General features: G+C 38.0%; 1 protein-coding gene across 6 annotated transcripts in view; it reads left to right on the top strand.

The window, feature by feature from the left end:
- Positions 1-22,444, top strand: part of LOC136856828 (protein abrupt) — a 248,091-nt gene that overhangs the window by 99,741 nt on the left and 125,906 nt on the right. For all 6 annotated transcript variants that reach the window (XM_067134990.2, XM_067134989.2, XM_068224982.1 and 3 more), the window contains exon 4: positions 3,198-4,149. In XM_067134990.2, coding sequence (XP_066991091.2) covers positions 3,198-4,149 — 952 coding nt within the window. The remainder of the gene's footprint in view (positions 1-3,197; positions 4,150-22,444) is intronic.

Below are 22,444 nucleotides of genomic sequence, written 5' to 3' on the forward strand. Positions count from 1 at the left end.
AACGGTTAGCTTCAAGTGTGAGAACTGAACTGAAATGTGGTGGGTAACAACATTCTGAAATGTAAATGTAAAATAGAAAGTTTGTTTCAAGTGTTTCAATCGAGAACTGAACAGAAATGTATGAATAGTTAATCGGTGTTTGCTTGTACTGCGTGTTTTTCTATTTATTTTTTTCATTTTTACTTGTTCAGCTTACAATATTTTTTGTTGAACTTCATCAATACACTAAATACAGTTGTAGAAATGACTTAATGACTGTTTATGAAGTGTACTTATTATAAAATAACTTTGGATCGATATTGTACCCCACTTGGCACTCTGCAGGTGTGAAAATGCTTGGCCCTCCAAGGTTTAAGCAGCCAGGGCCTTTCAACATTAATAAAGTCTGGAAGGAAGGGTGGAGAGATTTCTCATCATCTTGTCAAATCCAATTAGATGATCCTTCCCAGCATGTTCCAAGAACTGATCTACCAAGAGCTACCTTGTGCCAATTAAACCGCATACGAACTGGTCATGGTAGGTGCAAAGCAACGCTGCACAAATGGGGATGGCTAGATTCACCTGCTTGTGACTGGAGAGCTCAAGAACAGACGATGAACCACATCATTCGGGAGTGTCCACAGCTTAGCTTCACAGGTGTTTGGGAAGGGCTCCAGCGCTTTCCTGGTCGAAGAGTCTTTGACGTTCATTTTTAATTTATTATGCACATATTTGTTTGTAGATCATGTAGAGCATTTGTTCCATACGAAATATGTATATATATATATATATAGAGAGAGAGAGAGAGAGAGAGAGAGAGAGAGAGAGAGAGAGAGAGAGAGAAGAAGATAGGAGACCACACTGACCCCAAACAGCTATCGAGGAATTTCTTTTTTACCTATTTCTTACAAAGTATTTTCCAAGGTGCTACTAAACACAGTAGAAGAACAGGTAGATAATTAAATAGGTGAATATCAAGGGGCTTTAAAAAGGGAAGATCCTGTGTGGAGCAGATTTTTAGTCTGAAAAGTATCCTCAGAATTAGAGCTATACAAGAGAAAAATACGGTGGTTGTGTTTGTAGACTTAAAAGCCTATGTCTCCATCGACCAGTAGACACTCTTCAGTGTTTTGAAAGAATTTGGAATTGATGATCCCCTAACAAGGGCATTTGTAACTAACACTGATGAAACAAATCTCCAAAGTTAACTTTCATGAGGAAATCTCAGATCCCTTTGAGATTCAGACAGAAGTCAGACAAGGATTATCACCGATTTTGTTTAACATTGTCTTGGAAAAAGTAATGAGAACTTGGAGGAAGATAATAAAAGAAGGGATAGAAGGAATCTATTTAGGTACAAAGAAGTAGAATTTGAAGGTGGATTGCTTAGCATTGGCTGATGATGTGGCATTGAATTGTTAGCAGGAGATAAAAAATTAAGCCCAAATAATGCTTGAAAAATTACATGAAATTGCAGAGAAAGCAGGACTCAGGATCTCATATCTCATAGAATACAAACTTAATAAAGAAAAGCATCTGGAAACAAAGCATGGGAAAGTCAAGAGGTCATATAAATATAAATATCTTGGTGAATGGATCCAGCTGAAGGGGCTTGATAAAGAAGCTAATAAGGGAAGGGCCAGAAAGATGCAGTTAGCCTATAGATTAGTGCAGAATAGGTACAATAAAAGAACGATATCTTACAGAGCAAAGATCAGACACTATACCGTGGTTATTTAAGCCAGTGGGACTTTACAGTTCAGAATGTCTGATACTGAATAAGAAAGAGAAAATGGATGAACTAGAGACAAAAGAAAGAAAGAAAGAAAGAAAAATCTTGAGAAAGATCGTAGGACCCTAAAAAAGAAAGGATAGTACATGGAGAAAGAAGATAAATGAAGATCTATACAGACAGACAGAAAACATCACAGACACCAACGTTAGAGGAGACTGAAGTTTTAGGGGCACCTCACAAGAATGAGCAAGAGTCGACTAACAAAGAAAATCTTTAACTACATCATGAAATTAAAAGCAACCACTAAATGGGTAGAATAATCAAGAAAAAGATGGCATCCGTCCCAAAGAAATCTTAAATAGAGATATGTTTCCAGCTAAAATTGATAAATTAAAGGAGTTCCTCGAAAAGCAAAATGAAAAGTCCAAGAATATGTGGTCAGAGGAAAGGAATGATGAAGTTCTGGGAAAAGAAAAAAAGGACTAACCAGCAAGTCAGTTGTTTACCGTGGTCCAAAGTTGGCCAAAATCCAAAAAATAAATAAATAAAATAATGTGTGGCCTTCGGAGAGACCTGGAGCAGAGCTTTCAGGTTGACACCCTATAGGTGACCTGCGCATTTGTGAGGATGGAGCCCTTTCTAAGATGAATTATAATTTTGAAGACAGCACCAGAAGACAGAGCCAGAGGAATTAACTAATGAAGGTAAAAATCCTCAACCTGGCTGGGAATTTAACCTGGGACCCCTTGGACCAAAAGCTAGCATGCTAACTTTAGCTGTGATGCTGGGGCTGACTTTTATTTAATATCTCACCGATGTTCCAGCTCTGAACACACCCATTTGTCAGGACAATAATTGTAGTTTGCATCAGATCTGAGCTGGTATGACAAATTTTCCAAGGAGCTTTCCTGTCTTTCCTGGCCTGTATAATTCCCAGATATGAGTACTATTGAAAACCCCTGAAAACTCTTGGAACAATGGCTTGAGCAGAACCAAAGGAGGTTATTTCTTGTTCATTTGTCTGTATTAAATTAACCTGCTCCAGATATGCAGAGGTTGTACGTTTCATTCTCTTGTCTAGGGCTGACTCAGACGTAATCATTAGTAGATATTCCCACCTTGTCCACTTAATTCCAACTTTTCTTCTGTCTCTATCTCTTCGCTTTTCAGCTTCTTATGTATCCTTTCAAGGCTTTTGCCAGTCAAAACATCACATCATATTGAATTGCTCCTCTGAAGAAAATAAGAGGAAGAAATAATATTAAATTATTTCTTTTTTGTATTATAATCTTTGCACGTGTCTTTCTCATTTGGTTTTGGTTAGTTGCTCTCCTGTTTCCTAAACCATCCTTTTTATTTTCTCTCCTTTTTCCTTTAATTATATGTTAAAAACTTTGAGTTAGTGTTCCAGAAATTTTGTATAAAATATTTGCCATGCATTTTTTTTTTTTTTTTTAATATGAGCTATTTTCTTTATTAACAGCAGCCTCCATCACTACAGCAGCCACCTCATCAGCCAAAGCAGCAGCAGCATCAGCCTAAGCTCAAGAAATCTACTCCCCTTTCTGCAGGACAGTTACGAAGAGTTACTCCTCCTTTATCAATATCGCCATCAATCATCCCTCATCATCCATCTTCCAAACCATTACCATACACACCTTCATATCGAACAGCGAAGAGTCCGTTGGTTTCACCTACCTCCAAGGATACACATTCAGCCACTATATCCACACTTCACCTGAAAGAGAAATCTGTAGCTCTTCCACATTCATTTTCAGTGCAGAACCGTGAATCAGATTTAAAACTTTCCCTTAGTCAATCAAATGTCTCTTGTACATCAGTATCAAACTATCCATCAAGTAATGAACAATCAACAACTAGTTCCTATGCTGCTCTCCCTGAGCAGCAGCCATACTCTTCTGGTCAGTCACATTCAGCTGCTTTCCAACAACATGCCAGTGAACTTAGCCCCACATTCCCTCCCATTCCGTCTGACGAACCAAGTTCCTCACAGCCTTCCTCCCCTCAACCTACATCCACCAAAAGACGAAAAGCATTCCCTCGAAGGCTGAGCAGTGGTAGTAGTAGTCATATCCCTACTGGTGACGAACCAGAACATCCCAAGGAAGCCTCTGCAGATGAATTTGAAGTTGTCAAAGTTGTTCCTCCAATAGTGAAGCAAGAACCTGTAGACGGTGAGGATTTAGAGGGTGATGCCCATGATGATGTGGACACAACCTCTAGGCAGAGTGCTGATTCTGAAGACATGGAAGTGACAGGTTTTTATGCTCAGTCAAATGCAGAATCAGAAGAGCCAGTGTCTTTGGAGCAGAATATTGTGAAAGAAGAGGCAGCTACTGAAGGTTCATCGGAAGTATCTCCTCATAGTATGCTGTTGAGATCTTTGGCCGGGGTACAAGTTCAGCAGAGTGATGGTAAGTTTGTACAGCATGATTCTTGTATTAGAAGTTTGCTTTTAGGCTTGTTGCATGTTTTACAAGGATAGGGCCTGTAAAAATAATTTAAAATTATTGAAATTATTCAACAGTAAAGCATGAATAGTCAATTTGTGTGCTGGTTTCTTATGAACAACATACTGGTCAAGGTCATTGGACTTCTGCACCGGGAGAGGTTCACAGCATAAGATGAAGCTTAGTGTATGTTGAGTTGTAAAAGAACTCCGATGAACACATTCAGTTTGGCAATATAATCTTGACATATTCATCCATTTATATAGATTTCAATTTTGCTCTCAAGAGCACCAACTAATTCACTACAGTAGCAAAACCTGAATATTGAAATTGATGTGTATTATCAGCTTACAAGATTTACCTTCAAACAACCAAGTCATACATCATTGTAGTATGGAAATATGACGATAAAAAACTGTTGATTATTGGTTAGATTGAGCGAACAATTTTCTTACACCTTAATGTCTCTGGTAATCATTAGAAGTTGATCCTCCAAACATATGACATTTCATATGTAATCATCTGGTAGACATTGCACAATTATGTGGCTGTTACCAACAAGAAAAGTCTCAGGAGTGTACATTTTTTAAACAAGGATGATAACCTTAGGACACTGAGTTAAGGCCGACTTTGTTGCCAATTTATTTGTACTGTGCTCCTTTTTTTTCAACCTTTCCTGTCTAGGTTTTATGGTTAATTAGTCACCTTTCCCCTGATCTTAATGCTATTTGGATTCGAGATCAGTATTATCCTGTCCATTCCACCTGACATTGAAACAATTTCTTAAGATCTCAGCCATCAACATACGGCCTCAGCCATACAATTTTACTTTTTGAATAATAGTATGAATGCAGAGTTCAAGCTTAAATCATATCAACAACTAGAGGTTTTATAATAGTCATACAAAGACTGTGATATTTTAAATACAAAGGAAAATTTGTATACGATATTAATCTTATAACTATATATTGTGAGGGACTGTTTTACATAAAAACGTACAACTCATACCTTAACCAAAGAACAGAGTTCTAGAAATTATGTAGGCCTATTCAACACGTCAGATGTTATTGAAGGACTAATGATAAATTTTATAAGGAATTCCTTGTACTTTTCTAGGCCAATTACAGACATTTTTAACTATGTAACAGCTTCGTCGACGGTTTACATTCTTTACCCGATACCTCCATTTTCACTCGTCGTTGGGCAGCCTAGTTAGACGAATTGGAGTCGCTCAGCGGATACCTCGGGGTTTTCTTATGGCAAGTAAGACATGTAATCTTACTGTAGAATTCGCTTTACGTGAGTTCAAGAGAATCCCAGCTCACGGGTTACACCTACCGACACTCACGACATAATAATAATAATAATAATCGTCGACAACCTTTATCAGAATATTGACTTCGAGAGAACTTACCATAGTTAAATGAAACACTCAATTACTCAGTACCTCTCTAGCTATGAACTAACCTACGAACAAGAGAGTAATTAAAGAATTCATGACACAAGCAATTATAGAAAAATAACAAGATATTTATTAATAAAATATTAAATTATTAAATTACTATATTATGCGACGCATCATTTAAAATTGACTCAAAATAAGTATGGAGAATGAGTCAGCGCTGGCTCGTAAAATAAAGCAAAAATAATATTCAGTATTTAAAATTATTAAGAAGATCAGTTCCTTTGTGAAGTAGAAGTTAAGTATTTACACATTTACAATAGATCACTGGACACATCTCAGGTCCACCTTGCAATTGGAACGTAAGTATAACATCAACACAATTAACTTGTTACGATAGTTCACTTTCTTTAGTCTGATTAAACCAGTCTCACTTGGACACAATATCCAGCCGAAATGCATCTTGAATACACTAATAAGTTAAGTCTGACTAAATTTGAATACATGTAAATAAACCTGAGTAAATCAAAGGAAATCGAAAATAGATCTGAGTAAATCAAGATAATTTTGAGTAAAATCCGAAGTCATGATTTTGTTGCAACGATCTCGTTGTATGTGGATAACTACTTACGAACTAAGGCATTCTTTCCTAGTGCCTGGTAAATACGGCTCCTACTCTAGCTTTATCCTAGCTGAAGTTCGTTAAAGAAATGTACGTTCAAACGGAGAATATTAATCGATCTAGCTATCTAACTAATTTTCAACATAATCTTTGGCTGTCATACACATGTCCTTTTAGGTTCAATGTCCCTTTCTTTAGTTATATTCCAATAACATTCAACTACAATGCAAGCTACTTTTCTCTCTCGCAACTAGTATGGAAGCGCTATGCCGCGAGGTTTAGAAACATAATCTCATATACATCGGTGTCGTAATGCATCTGGTTAACTACAGCTATTCAAAGTATCGTAGTATTCTGATGTTCATTATAAATCATCTACACTGACATACGATTACGTCACGAGCATACATCTATAATAGTAAACCCAGTTCGTACCTTGGCTTGTGTCGCTCCAGCGGTGAGGGCAATCTTACGTAAACGAATCATAAAATAAACTTGTAGTGTGGCATATCTTAACTTGCAGGTACACGTTGGCTCTGCATCGCGTGAAACATCTCATATCACTATATATAACTCGAACCTTTCATCCAATTAACATAATCATATCCTTATTACAACATCCATCTAATATATATTACCGTAGCCTCCATAATAATTTATCGCATTCCCAACTTCACGACTACGTCAAAATACCACACTGTTTCTTAATATAACACCTACAAGTCGCTGCTTCTCATAACCCAAGACTGAGTTCAATGCCCTTTCTATGAACCAAACAATGCGTAATTCCATTTGTTTATTTCTATACCGCGCACAACCACTCGTGACGTCAACTTTAAACATTACTTCTATGAAATCTCTATAATCTCCCATTATGTCATTAAAATCAGCTGTTTCACACTTCTCTTTCAAACCTCACGCTTCATACAAGTATTTTAGTCGATATACATTGACGTATATATCCATTACATCATAAACTATTGCTATATTACTAAATCATGTAACTACGAACTTAAATATCTGACACTTCGCTGATAACTTTCACTTGCATTGCCATATTTATCGGTCTACAATTAGCCCATCGGCACATACCTAAGGTACATGTGTAGGCAAACCAAAAATTATGCGATAAAATATTGTGAATGACTTAGCTCGCTCATGGTTGTCCCTGGTCCAGCTGTTCGGTTCCCAAATGGATGTAGTTGGGTCTTCGGTTCGGTCACGGGTTGAACAAATGATACATCATCCGCTCCTTCGTTCTGGAAATACTATCTGGATTCCCGTTGCCTTGCCTCGTCATGGCTCGGTCGGATGGTTACCCGTCGCCTTCCTCGTCATTGCCTCGTCGTATGGTAAGATGAATTGTTCCCAGGTTGGTCCATCATGTATATTTAGCACATCATCTTCATCATCTTCTTGTCAGTCTCAAAGTTGAAGATTATATTGCAGTATACAGCCATTTTACTATTCTTCTCTGACGTCTCTAATCCTTAATTTTGTTTCTTTTTATTTTTCTTCGTAGCTCTCCGACGTATCAGCAATTTCGTAAGATAATGAATTCAGTACGTCTATTTTCTGTCTGAACTGCTTGTGAATCTTGACAAAAACTTATTCTTTATTCTTATTCAACCGTTGGAAAATACTTCTTTTCTTATGCGTGATCCTTTGCTTCTCCTAAAAGAATTATTCCGCTGACGGTAATTGCGTCCGCTCTCTACGTCGTGAAAATTCAAGATGAAGATTTTTAATAATCAAGTTTTTTCTATTTTTTTTTAAACAATACTGTAGACCGTCCACTGTCCGTTTTACCCGAATATTTGACCATTCCATGACGTATATGGTCCTCTGTATCAACACAACAGGTGTCTATTCCTTGCTTGCAATAGATTACATGGCCCATACCTTCAGTCGGCGCCATTTTGTAATCTGTCGTGGACGTGCGAATGGGCACAACTATTAACAGAATTTTTTGACATATAAGATAATATTGTGTTTTAAGATGTATTTAACTTTCTAAAGATTAATTGGTCTTTGCTACTTAGTCAAATATATTTTTTTTTTTTTTTTTTTTTTGCTAGGGGCTTTACGTCGCTCCAACACAGATAGGTCTTATGGCGACGATGGGATAGGAAAGGTCTAGGAGTTGGAAGGAAGCGGCCGTGGCCTTAATTACGGTACAGCCCCAGCATTTGCCTGGTGTGAAAATGGGAAACCACGGAAAACCATCTTCAGGGCTGCCGATAGTGGGATTCGAACCTACTATCTCCCGGATGCAAATATATTTTAATGTATATATGTAAAAAATAAGACTTGCTAATCAGAATAGTATGCTCTGTATATATTTTATATTGTACTAATAGTTTATGTATTCATCCAATATACCTTGCAATAATTTTCTCAATGGCTGATGATGGCACGCGAGATGCCGAAACCGGTACCATAATGTACACCATAATGTTTATTATAAATATGTGATGTCTTAATTGAATCACTATGTCAATGTATTGAATAGGTGGAAACCTTTTATCTTCAATAAGCATTGTAAATCTCGATTCAATACGGACCATAATTAAACTCTTATTATTAAATGATACTATTAATGGAATACATATTGTCCCCTTAGCCCCGCAGCCCAATACGGGGTTGGGGATGAAGTGAGATTATAGTTTACACCATATTTTCATGGCCGGATGTCCTTCCTTATGCAAATCTCAGTTGAAAATATGACGAATATGAAATGAATGAAACTGGGTAAAGAAGTGGAAGCAATTGGCTGTGGTTTATAAATAGGAACTGCCCCGACATTTTCATGGGGGCGCAAAAGGGAAACCACAAAAAAATCTCAGGACAGATGACGACGGGGTTCGAACCCACTCACCTGCTGAGTGCAGAGCTTGGCCCCATAGCCATAGCATGTTAATACGTGCAGCTACTCCGCTCAGTGATACTATTACTGAAATATAACATAAAATATTTTATCCAAGAACTGGTATTATCAAAATCATTTATGTTTGGGGAAAAAATAATTTCTATGAGGAAGAGGTGATAATTCTGCATGAGATTCATCATTACTACTTTGTCTTGCACTGTCTTGTAGTTAATTATCGCCACTTAGATATTCTCCATCTTCATTATCAAATATAGCTCTCCAGAATCACTATTTATGAGGAAACATTCAATTTCATCATCAACAAGAGATGAATGTAGACTTCAAGACTCCATGATGGCTACACGTTAGCGGGAAAGATGTTCCACTCCAACTAAGCTGAAATAACACCAGATCGCTTTCAAAACACGCAAAATGGATTGGTATATCTGCCGTACAGAACTACTTTGAGCATTTCCACGGAATCTCAAAGCATGATACTATATCGCGTTCATTTGTGAGATTGGTGAAGTACCCACTGCACCAATATATATATATATATATACGGGTTTGGCGGACAAGACACAGCATTCAATAACGTATATATATGGGTTTGTCAGTAAATGGGTTTACAGGAATAAAGACTGTAATATTGAGTTCTTGAAGAGGAATCATATCCACAGTACGATTATTGTATATACCCAAGAACTCCTCTGATATTTTATTCAAAATTTGATGGAAGAACTCTTATTTGCATTTAATGCTGGAGAAATATTCTTTATTGTAAAATATGCGGAACAGATTGGTAGCCATGCTGTAGGAAGAAAAGATGAACTGAACAAATGTTGTGTCCACTGAAGTGGCTACATCCTAAACAGTCAGTCAATCAATCAATCAATCAATCAATCAATCAATCAATCAAACTGACAAAAGGCATAGTTCTCATCGATTCGCAGAATAGCCTGCTATGGAATTACGATATTTTCTTGTATATTAGACCCACCCATCCCCCAACCCCCTCCCTGGCTTTTCAAGATAAAGATAAGAAAAAAATAAAGCTTGCGTATGAGATCCCCCAATGTAACTCATTAGAGAAGAACAGTGATTATGCTTTGAAGCAGGTACAGGCCATACTGCAGCTCCGATAGCATCACACAGATAGGTGAATAGTTTCGTCCATCCAACCTGCTCAATGCAAACATGCATTTAAGTGATGCAGTACATCTATGTTTCATAGTTACAAAATGTCCACCTGTGTGGTGTACTGAAGCTCCGATTACGTCACACAAATAGGTAAACAGTTTTGCATATTCAACCTGTGCATTGCAAACACGCATCAGCCATGCGATATGTCTGTTTTGTAATTAAGAATAGGCTATCTGCCACTGCAGCGTAGCGGTTAGCACAATTAGCTGCCATTCTCAGGGGCCCGGAGTTTGATTCCCGGTATTGCCATGATTTAAGAATGGCAGGAAAGTTGGTACGAGGTAAAATAATAAAGATCTGCACTACCTCGGGATGAGGACACGAGTTTACTTTAGTTAAGTTTAATTTACTTGTTGCTATTAATATAACTATCATTAACAAAGTGATTGTTTAATAACTTGTAACTCAGGCCAATAAGGTAATTTTTTGAGAAGTAGGTTCAAAATGTGATAAAAGCAATCCAATCATAACGACTGTTTTACTCGTCAACGTACTTAACAAACCTTAATAATAATGTTAGCCTATTGTTTTTATGTTCCACTACTTTATTTTAGAGTTTCCGAGGACGCCAAAAAATCATACTATGCATTAATAAAAACATGGAGACAACGAACGTATGAAATTATAAACATTATGGTATTAAAATGCATTACCTCCACACCTTTAAATATACATACATTTTTTTCTTCCTGTTTTCATGGCACTGTCCGTGCACTTAGAGATAGTATACCTAACCTAAACAATGTGGTCCCTCTGTCTCAATTACAACTGGTTGGGTAAATCCTGATGCGATAAATTTAAAGAACAAGCATGACATATGCTTAAAAATAAAGGTCTGGCTTTCGACAGCTGCAGTTATCCAAAGAATGCTTCCAGTCACTTTGCATTACATTCTGAACTACAACTCCTAACATTTGCTAGTGATCAGCTTGACTCAGCTGGTAGGTTGGTATGCTTTCTACAGCACAGCTTTATTCAGAAGGGGGTGGCTTCTGCTACACATACACCAACTGAAAAAATACAGAGACTATCTCTAGAAACCATTTGCAAATATATTCTCGCTGCTTGGACTATTTATAATCGGGAATGAAACTATTTTTAAAAGTTCCATAAAGACCAGGATCTCGAATACTCCCGATGGCAGTGAAGATGATATAATTTGGGATGAAAATGCCAGTAGCAGGGAAGTAAGCGGCATAAGACGGTAATTACATGTAATATTACATGTAATCAAATAAGACGGTAATTCAAATGAAAACAGTGATTAAGTTTACTGTGTTATAGGCCTGCTACTCTACTGACAGACACATGACTGGCATCAAGTTCCTTTTCATTCTATTGTATTAACATTGCATAATACAATAAATAAAACTGTATGTCCAACCCTTATCCCTTTTCTCTACAAGGTCGGTTATGAAGTGAGATGAATATTTGTAGCAAGTTTTTATGATTGGATGCCTTTCCGAAAGAAGATAGCCAGTAATTTATATACTGTATATGCAAATGTAAGCCAGAAGACTCAGAATACAATCATAAATTTGTTAAAGAATAGTGTAGAATACATACATGTACAATTTATAGTTCTTTATATCCAGAAGTCCTGTGTAATTGGAAGTTGTCACTGATTGGGCCCCCCTTACCTTTTGCGGCTATAAAGGCAGGAATAAAAGGGGGTCTAATACGCTAGGAAATATGATATGTGAATGAAGAGAGTTAATTTAGAATTCAACTACAGGTGAAGTGTGTCAGCTTGAACAAAAGAAGAATTGCTTTAGACATTACTGGGCAGTGGTTGTATAACTCATACAACAAATTAATTATGTTCAAAGTAATTATCAGTATTTTCTCTTAGTATCAGTTTTGTCAATATTTATGCAGTTTGTTATATCAACTCCTTTCTTCTCATCAATCCTATTTTATAAATTTGTTGTTCTTGCAACCCTCACTATGTTCTTTATAACTTCCAATCTTCTTTTAAATGGTGAACATCCTCCTTACATGTTTTCTGACCCTTTTCCTGTACTTTGTTCTCAGTTACTTCAAAAAAATCCTTTATTTAGTCCCTTCGATGCCAACCTCTTTGTTGAGGTTTGCATGTCTGCCTCTTACTCATAGGCCCCAGGTTCAATTGACTGATTCACAATTCCTGGGCAGTGGGCTGGAACAGGGTTTACTCAGACTTACTAAATTAACTGAAAAGCTGTTGGATATAAGAGACGGCAGCCCCAGTCAAGAGAGAGAAGCAGTATAGCCGAGGAAATTGTCAAGCTGACCATGTAACACTCCATTGTGTCTAGATCATCGGGAAGGCAGCAGTCATTTTAGGCTGTATGTACCATATATTTATTTTATATTGTTTAGATAAGGCAGTAATCTTTCACCTTTGTTGTTCATAGTTTACATTAATCATCTGCTGAAAGGTATTAAGTGACAGGGAGGGATTTAGACTGGTGGACTTCCCTTCAGGCTTCTCGAACGGAAGCAGTGGTATTATGTTGTCTTTGGATCAGCCACGGTATACTAACGCACTCCCATCTATTGAAAGGAGAACCCCCGTCCGGTGTATACTTGCGGCGATCATCTTACCGTGGTACACATTCTTACAGAGTGCGTGGACCTGGTCAATTTGCGCCGTAGGCTAACACTCCCAAGTACCATCTCCCTCATCCTGCGAGATGACAAGCAATCAGCAGACCTCGTCATCCATTTTATGAGGGATAATACTCTTTTTTATTGCATGTAATAATGTCCTTCATCTTAGTGTATTTGTGTTAACTGCGCTTTTATCCCTTTGACTCCATTTTAGTTCATGTTTGCGTCTACCTAATGTGTTATTTTAAATTCTGACATGAATTTTATATATATACTTCCAGGCAGTGCCTTGTTCCATTATCACATCTATTTTCTATACTTTTATTAGAAAATAAGGCATTGCAAATTAGATCCACTGATTGTTTTAATCTCATAATCATTGTTCATCACCATTTTTAAACTCTAGCCAGTGGAAACATTTTACAGTAATATTTTAATTATCATCTCATATCGTCCATTTCATACCATTAGGGGCCAATGAATGACCTTAGATGTTAGGCTCCTTTAAACAACAAGCATCATCATCAGTTTGGTGGAAATGTAGTAAGAAGTTTGGACTATGCCGATGACTTGGTCTTGATGACAGATGTGTTGAAAGCCTGCTGTCTAATATCTTTGAACTTGAAACTATGTGCAATGAGTATAATATGAAGTTAGCCTTTCCAAGACTAAAGTGATGTCAGTAAGTAAGAAACCTAAGAGAATTGACTGTCAGGTTGGAAATACAAAGCTGGAACAGGTAGATAACTTCAGGTATTTAATATGTGAGTGAGACTGAATTAAGATGCAGCAAAGCTAATGCATTGAGTTTGCAATTGCGATCGACAGTAATCTGTAAGAAGAAAGCTCCAGGATGAAACTATCTTTACACCAGTCTGTTTTCAGACCAACTTTGCTTTACTGTGGTGAAAGGTGGGAGTATTTGGGATATCTTATTCATAAGTTAGAAGTAAGTTAGAAGTAATGATCACTGGTACAAACAGGTGGGAAAAATGGCAAGAGGGTACTTGGAATGAGGAGATAAAGGCTAAGGGTAAGCCCCCTGTCACACAGAGCATCAAACGATCAAGAGCAACCAAGAGCCATTGAGTATTAACAACTAAATTCATTTACCCTGTCATACTCGTCATTGATCGAGAGGGATCAATTGCGCAGAAACAGCTGATACTCCTGCCCAGTACCATACACGCTACAGGCGTATTTATATTCACGAGCGGAAAAGAATGTGTTGTGAAAGCGATAATTCGGGTGGAGATATTATCCTAATGTATGAATATATTCAGAGAAATAAATGAACCAGAAAATCACAGTGGACAAGCCAAATTTTCCTTAAGCGTGAGAGCCTTGGAGAATTCCGCCAACTTGTGCCTTCTTTGTGGAATGACGAAGAAAAATTCAGGAGCTAGTACCGAATGTCCATCAATACTTACAAGGAATTAGTGGAAAAAATGAATTCACTAATAGACATCAGGTAAACAAATTATAGGGAAAGTATAAGTTTTGAGGAAAGGCTGACAGTGGAAAATTCTAAATTCCCATAGAGGGAATTAGATATTTTTCACCAAAAGAGCCTGTCAGAAATGTCAAAAACATATCAGATGTAAGGCTTTTCATGCGTTTGCTCTATTAACCAGCATTTCGTCTTAGGTCTGACACTAGACTCATCCCACTATGGGTATTTAGAATTTTCCATTCGGAATTGCTAGGTGGGCAAAATTCCATTGTGGAGATTTATCTCCCGTATGCAGTTATCAGACTGTGCCTCTTATAAGGGCTTCTGATAAGTTCACCTGCATACACCCCAGCGTCAGTGGGTAGGGTCTGACACATCCCACTCTTATGAGTCTAGTGTCAGACCTAAGACGAAACGCTCGTTAATAGAGCAAACGCCTGAAAAGCCTTACATCTGATATGTTTTTGACATTTAAGGCTGACAGTATCGTTAAATTCATTATTCACAACGATTTTTTAAGGTTAAAAGTTAGAAGTGACGTTCACCTCCGAAACAACTGTCCATGGAAAAATATATAAAATAAAAGATTAGTGGCAGGTACATTACGTTGCATTCTACAGGTTGCTAATAAAGTATTGATTTTAAAAAGGACTGAAAACAATGGATGCATTTATGTACATCAATTTGAATTCATAATTTGAAGGTACAGAAGAACCTCGTTTATCTGGATTAAGTGGGATCGGAACTGATCCAGATTATCAAAAATCTGGATAATCCAGTAAAAGCTTTAAAAAAAATACATACAGTACATGTTATATAATCTATTAACATAAGTTATACAGTAATACCTTTTTTCAGTTGTACAAAAACATATCAGAACACTTTTTGTACATTTATGACTCTGCTTTATGCACTAATGTGAGTTTTTCTGTTTTACATTTGTATAGTGTTTGTGTGCAGCACAATCAAGAAAGACATTTTACTAACAACAATTCTGCTGGTGTGGTTTCAGTCAAGGATTCTAAATAGGCCATCAGTTTGTCCAGCTGCATTGTTGCCTCTCCATGAGTCACTGTTATGGAGCGCTGGTTTAATTTTCGAATTCACCACCAGTGAATTAATGGTGCGTTGCATTCAGAAGAGCGTGGGTTCGAATCCCACTTCAGCCGTCCTGGGAATGGTTTTCCACGGTTTCCTATTCTCAATTCCAGGCGAACGCTGGGATGGTACCTTTGATAGACCATGGTCGAATTACTTGCAATCTGTCCCTAACAGTTCTTGGCGGAAGAGACATTCAAGATATTTTCGATCCGGATTAATGAGAGCCGGATAAACGAGGTTCTTGTGTACTACAATTAACTGTGGAAATATATTTATTTTGGCCTGCAAGTTTCTGGCCACTAGTGACTCGTACATGTTTGCATCTTACAGATTTAAGATTGCTCACAATACAATCAGTGGATTTGTTCCTATTATATGTGATGCCATTCATAGAGCATTACAGCCAGAATTTTTGACTGGGGGAAAATTGCAACAAAAGCCTCATAACAGTTGCTCATTGTACTTCAATTATAAGACTTTACTGCTTATTTGTTTAATGATGCTGGTTCTTGGGACATAATTACTGTCTTTTCAAATGATATTTTGAGGTGTTTATTAGATTCAGGTTAGAAGTTTTTAAATTATTTTTATTTTTTCATACCACTTGGTGAGACTCCACCTACCAAAATACCGTATAATCCTGAATACCACCCTCCACCGAATAAGACCCACACCCCAAATTTGAGACGACAAAATAGGAAAAATATAAAAAATCAAATAACTTGCATACCTATTTAATTTTCTGCAAATATACCACAAATATAGATTCAAACAGCTTACAGTTAATAAAATCATCACAAAAATCATAAATAAAATCGGTCCAATACTCGGATCATTCACAATTCACCGTCGTCATCTGAAGTTTCACCGTAGGAACTTTCGTCGCTGGCATCTTTCCACAAATATTCGTCCTTACTACCATCCACAGAATTTGAATTCCGCATTTCCTAAAGCTTTTGGACACTAGATTGTTGGGTATGCGCACCTATGCAGTCTTGATCCAGCTGCATATTAGTCCCACTTCAGGCCACATCACTCGTCCGGTTGGTGTTAACGCATGATCACCCATCAGACATCCATTCGGTGTACAACCATTTAATTGCAGTGTTGAAAGGCCAGTTCACGCACACATCCAACGGCTGTAGAATAGAAGTGAGTCCTCCGGGAATTATCGCAAGTTTGGTTTTTCCTTCCCTCATCTTTTACGGTGTCAGTTGTATGTCCTTGGTAACTGTTCAACACAAGCATGTTTCGTTTTTATAACAAAGCTCCTGGGTGACGTTGCCAAACGCATTTCACCCGGTCCTCAACTAACGCACTGTCCATCCGGCTGGATTCATGTGTTCTAACAATAACACCAGGCGGCAAGTTTCCTTTTGGAAGTGTTTTCCTTTTCAGAACCACATATGGAGGGCGTTTGGTTCCATCCGCTAATACGCACAACATTACTGTGCATCGTTTCTTTTCGTTACCACCTGTTCTGATGGTTACACATTTAGAACCCTTTGTATCCACTGTATTATTTTCCAGCGGCATTTCAAAATAGACAGGTGTCTGGTCAGCATTCCCAATTTGCGACAGCAAATAAGAATTTTGCTTCCTCAAATGAATAATGTGACTCTGAAAGGCCATTAATTTTTCTTCATATGCCCCAGGGAGACTTTGTGAAATAGACGTACATCTCGGAATGCACAATCCCTTTCTCCGATAAAAGTTTTGGATCCATCCGTGGCTTGCAGTAAAACCCTGTGTTTTGAGTTCTTTTGAGATCTCTAGTGCTTTCAGTTGACACATTTCACTAGAAACTCCATATCCTAACTCATGTTTTTCTATCACAAATTTGTGGAGTTGTTCCTCAATTTCCGGAAACACTGCACTCCACCCGCAGAACACTCTACGATCGCCGTTACTTTTTAGAAGTTATTCCTTCTTCTTCTTCCACCAATCACAAATACATGATTCATCAATATCGTACTTTCTGCCAACGGCACGATTTCCACATATTTCAGCTTCGCTTACAACTTTAAGTTTCTCACACACAGTAAATGACCGCAGACACCATTTTGAATCCATCGCTTATTATCGAGACAGCACTTTCACGGGACAGATACGGAACTTGAATGTGAGCGAGGTAGACTTCGGTAACCAACAGTCTCGACTCTCGCAAAGTACGATATCCTGCAGGATCAGCTATTCGCGCACCCAGCATGCCAGCAACACTTGTGAAATAAATGACAATCGAGCATCCGCAGCAGCGGCTTTCATATTTACCGCATATTTACCCATATTCTTTGATTTACCGTATTTTATTACCTTACATTTCGCATTTACATGCCACTGTAACCGTATTGAGAAAAAATCAATCTTGTTTTCTAGAATGCAACTAAAACACAATAAGACCTGAATGCCCATTTACATATGGTATATTGTGTACGGTAACCGTATTCAAATCTATTTCAATACTCCACGTTAACATAGTAAATATTTACGAGAATGAACGGCTTGAATACAACCCGCACCCAAGATTTAGAACCAATGTTTTGAGGAAAAGAGTACTGGAAGTTGTCTACAATATCCATCTCCTCATCTCCAATTCTTAGATGAACAGTTGGAGAGTTTCTACTCATCACCAAGCCAACGTCTTCATTTTGCTGATTTTTGAGACCTAAGGTTGTAAAAGCTTCATGCCAGAGATCTAGTCTAGTTTGTACTTCTGCTTCTGTCTCACCCCATACCATTACATTATCAGCAAAAACCAGGGCATTAGTTGTTGGATCCTTTCTCTTAACCACTTTTAGAACTTCATCCATTATGATTATGAAGAGAAGTGGTCAAAGACAATTTCCTTGCTGGACTCCACTCTTCACTTCAAACCAACCTGACCTTCCATCGTGGACCTGGACACAACACTTGGTTTCATCACATAGTCATTGTACTCGTGCTATGATGTCATTGGGCACTTTCTTATGTCTCAAACATTCCCATATATGCCTGCGTGGTACATGATCATATGCTTTCTTGATGTTCAGCAAAACAGTTATAAGTGTTTTACCTTTTTCCCAATGCTTTTCATAGAGCATTCTGGGGGCAAAAATGAGGTCTATAGTTGATCTATGAGGTCTAAATCCATGTTGTTCCTCCTCAAGTGTAGGTTCAACATATTTTCTAATCCTGCTTTCAAGGATGGATCCGTAGATTTTGAGGCCATGTGACAGCAGAGTTATACCTCTGTAGTTGGTACATTTCTTTCTATCACCTTTTTTCAACAATGGGATGATGACTCCTTGCTTCCAGTCATTGGTTATTACATTCTCTTCCCAGATTCTATTTAGTACCCTGTACATCCACTGTCCTCCCCTGCGTACCATGTGACCTTGCCGCGGTGGGGAGGCTTGCGTGTCCCAATGAAGCAGATAGCCGAGCCCCAGGTGCAACCATATCGGATGGGTATCTGTTGAGAGACCAGACTAACGAATGGTTCATCGAAAGGGGGGTAGCAGCCTTTCGGTAGTTGCAAGGGTGGCAGTCTAGATGATTGACTGATACGGCCTTGTAATAATACTCAACATGGCTTAGCTGTGTTGATACTGCTACACGGCTGAAAGCAACGGGAAACTACAGCCGTAACTAACTCCTGAGGACATGCAGCTCTCTCTGTATGAATGATGTACTGATGATGGCTTCCTCCTGGGTAAAATATTCCGGAGGTAAACTAGTCCCCCATTCGGATCTCTGGGTGGGGACTACACGAGAGGGGGCGATCATCAGGAAGATGGATACTGACATTCTGCAAGTCGGAGCATGGAATGCTAGAAGTTTGAATTGTTGTGGTAGGTTAGAGAATCTGAAAAGAGAGATGGATAGACAGGCAGTTGGCCTTTTCCTCTTTGAGCATCCTACCTGTGGAGCATAGACTTGGATCACATTGTACTTTTTCCCTCCGAAGTTCACAGATAACTTAATTATCCTTTCACTAACAAACTCAACTTCACTACAAGGATCCATGTCTTTATGTATTAAAAATCCTACTCCATTTTTAGACTCTACTTCATTTCCAGACCAGTAGAGGCTATAGTCCAATCTGATATTCATTTTCCCAGGTTTCTTCCACTTTGTTTCACTCAGGCCCATGATCAGAAGTTTCCTCCTTTCCATGAGGTCGACCAGCTCTACAGTTTTGTTTGTCAGTGTCAGGATATTTAATGTTCCCACTCTGATACTTTGTCTTCGTTTGGTTTGGGTACCTGGTGTAACATCGGGCTGTAAACCATCATTCGCACCAAACTGATGTCGTCGTCGTGAATTCCTACATCCGAGGCTCGTATTATTCTTGAAAGCAACTTCTTCAGTAATCCCTCTATTGACCTGCTGAGCCTAACACAGACGGAGATTTTCTTTCAGGGTTTTCTCCCTTAGCCTGTGGTGTCCAGTCACCTCAACCTACAAGGCAGCAGGTTGTATTCATATCCTGTTCGTTGTGAGCCAACTTGTGAATTGAAATTACAATTAGATTGTCATACTCAGTGTGTTCTTCCAAGTTATTATGGCAGTTGGCCTTTTCCTCTTTGAGCATCCTACCTGTGGAGCATAGACTTGGATCACATTGTACTTTTTCCCTCCTAAGTTCACAGATAACTTAATTATCCTTTCACTAACAAACTCAACTTCACTACAAGCATCCATGTCTTTATGTATTAAAAATCCTACTCCATTTTTAGACTCTACTTCATTTCCAGACCAGTAGAGACTATAGTCCAATCTGATATTCATTTTCCCAGTTTTCTTCTGCTTTGTTTCACTCAGGCCCATGTACATAGAAATCAAAAGGTTAACACAGAAAATGGTAGCATGGAGACCTGCATCAAACCAGTCTATGGACTGATGACCCAAACAAATACAATTATTGTAATTGTGATTGATCCTGTGCTCATATCCTCAAAAAGCTGCATTTCATCCTGTTAAAAAAATGCTCTGGGCAACTGCTAAATCATTTGCGGTTTATAGAGAATGAATTTGAATTCTGCAAGGTAGCAGGTATGGTTTTGTAGATTTATCAGCAGTATACCATTTTGTTGACTGTGGGCTCCTACTTGTTAAATTCTGCTATCTGATCAAAGATACCAAACAAACTAGATTCAGAACCACAGGTTCTTTCTTGAGTTCCAGTGGCAGTGCTGTCCTTGGAGAGTGCAGAAAAATATCCTTCTCCAAGGATGTAACTGTGTATATATGTCTGTCGGACATGAAAATATTATTAATTATGATTATTGAAATTGGAGAGCGTTTCAAGTACAGGTACTTGAGAAGCAAACTGATGCAGAATTGGACAGAAGATTAATAAAATGATGCAACAGGGAAATACAATAATAAAAATAGTAATGTTATTGCTTTTTCTTCCCACTAACTATTTTACGGTTTCAGGAGATGCCGAGGTGCCAGAATTTGGTCCCGTAGGAGTAAATTACCTGCATGAGGCTGATATATTTGAGCCCTTTCAAATACCACCGTACTGAGTCAGGATCGAACCTGCCAAGTTGGAGTCATTAGGCCAGTGCCTCAACCATCTGTGAGCCACTCACCCCAGCACAGGGAGATACATTTTACAGAGTGTAAGGAACTTCATCAAGAACGAGGAAGTGTAAAGGGATGATGCATAAGATTTATTATTGCCCCACAGTGACACGCAACTGAGACCTGAATGCTGACGAAAAGACAGGAAGTAAAAGCCATGCCAGTGATATGAAATTTTTACGTATCGTGGGAAGCACAAAAAAGGACGAGATAAGAAATGAGGATATTAGGAAGGAAATCAGAGTAGGAAAGCTTTTCAACAGAATGGCGAAAATTAAACTGACTTGGTTTTGGCATGTTAAGAAGCAGGAAGAGGAAAGGCTACCAAACCAGATGACAGAGGCTAAGTTTGAAAGAACAAGAGGTAGACCCAGACTAACGGGTTGGACTAAAAAAATACGTAATATGGAACCTATAGTGGAATGCAGATGAGCAACAATAGTACTTGGATAGAGGAAGATGGAAGTACCATCAACATCTTAACCCAGATGTAGCTGAAGAAAGAAAATAGATTGTTTTTTTATTATTATTATTATTATTATTATTATTATTATTATTATTATTATTATTATTATTATTATTATTGTTGTTGTTGTTGTTGTTACTACATGGAGATACTACTACTACTACTACTACTACTGCTGCTGCTGCTGCTACTACTACTCCTCTCTGTTCCACACGTTGTAGTGACTTTTCTGTGACATTACATAATTTCTCTGCCCTTCTTACTTCTTCGTGAAATATGAAACACCTTGATACTTTTAGCTCTTAATTTTATGTGTAATGAATGGTATGTAACTTTTACTTGTCAACAAAGTTGGAATGCATTTGAGGTCACTTTTAATTGCCTTGTTCTCCAACTTACCATGCACGGGCCCACTCCATACATTCTGCAACACCAAGATATAAGTAAACGTTATTGAATTTGGTTAGTCCCAATAGACGGCTTAAATTAAATGTATAAACGGTTTCGCATTAATAGAAGTTGTGTGCTTGGTTGTCTCCTATAACTCATATGTCGAGTATTCAGCCCGAAGGATGGTATGATCCTCCAAAGTTCCGCCAACAGCTGTCATAGATAGCCTAGGCGTCACTGAAGAGGCATACTAGGGAAAAACTTTTGATATTTTCTTCAGGTGTTAATTTTATAATGCAGTTATATTAAGCCAGATAATTCATTTGCGAGAGAATCTGGAAATCTGTAGTAAAATTAGAAGATGAGATTTTAACTGGTTTCCAGTACTATAGTAAAAATTGTCTGTAGTTGTGAAGCTATTAAGGAAGTGACATCAAATGCCGAATGAAGTTCCGAGTTTTCTGAGCCCAAAAGAATTATAAAGGTGCCACATTTTGTACGTTATTTTTTAATTCCGGTTCTAATACAGAAACAACTTGAGTGCTGGTATCTCTTGTTGTTGCAGATGTTGGTAGTAGGCCTTCTTCCAT

Source organism: Anabrus simplex, chromosome 1 (assembly GCF_040414725.1).
Source record: "Anabrus simplex isolate iqAnaSimp1 chromosome 1, ASM4041472v1, whole genome shotgun sequence".
Taxonomy (NCBI): domain Eukaryota; kingdom Metazoa; phylum Arthropoda; class Insecta; order Orthoptera; family Tettigoniidae; genus Anabrus; species Anabrus simplex.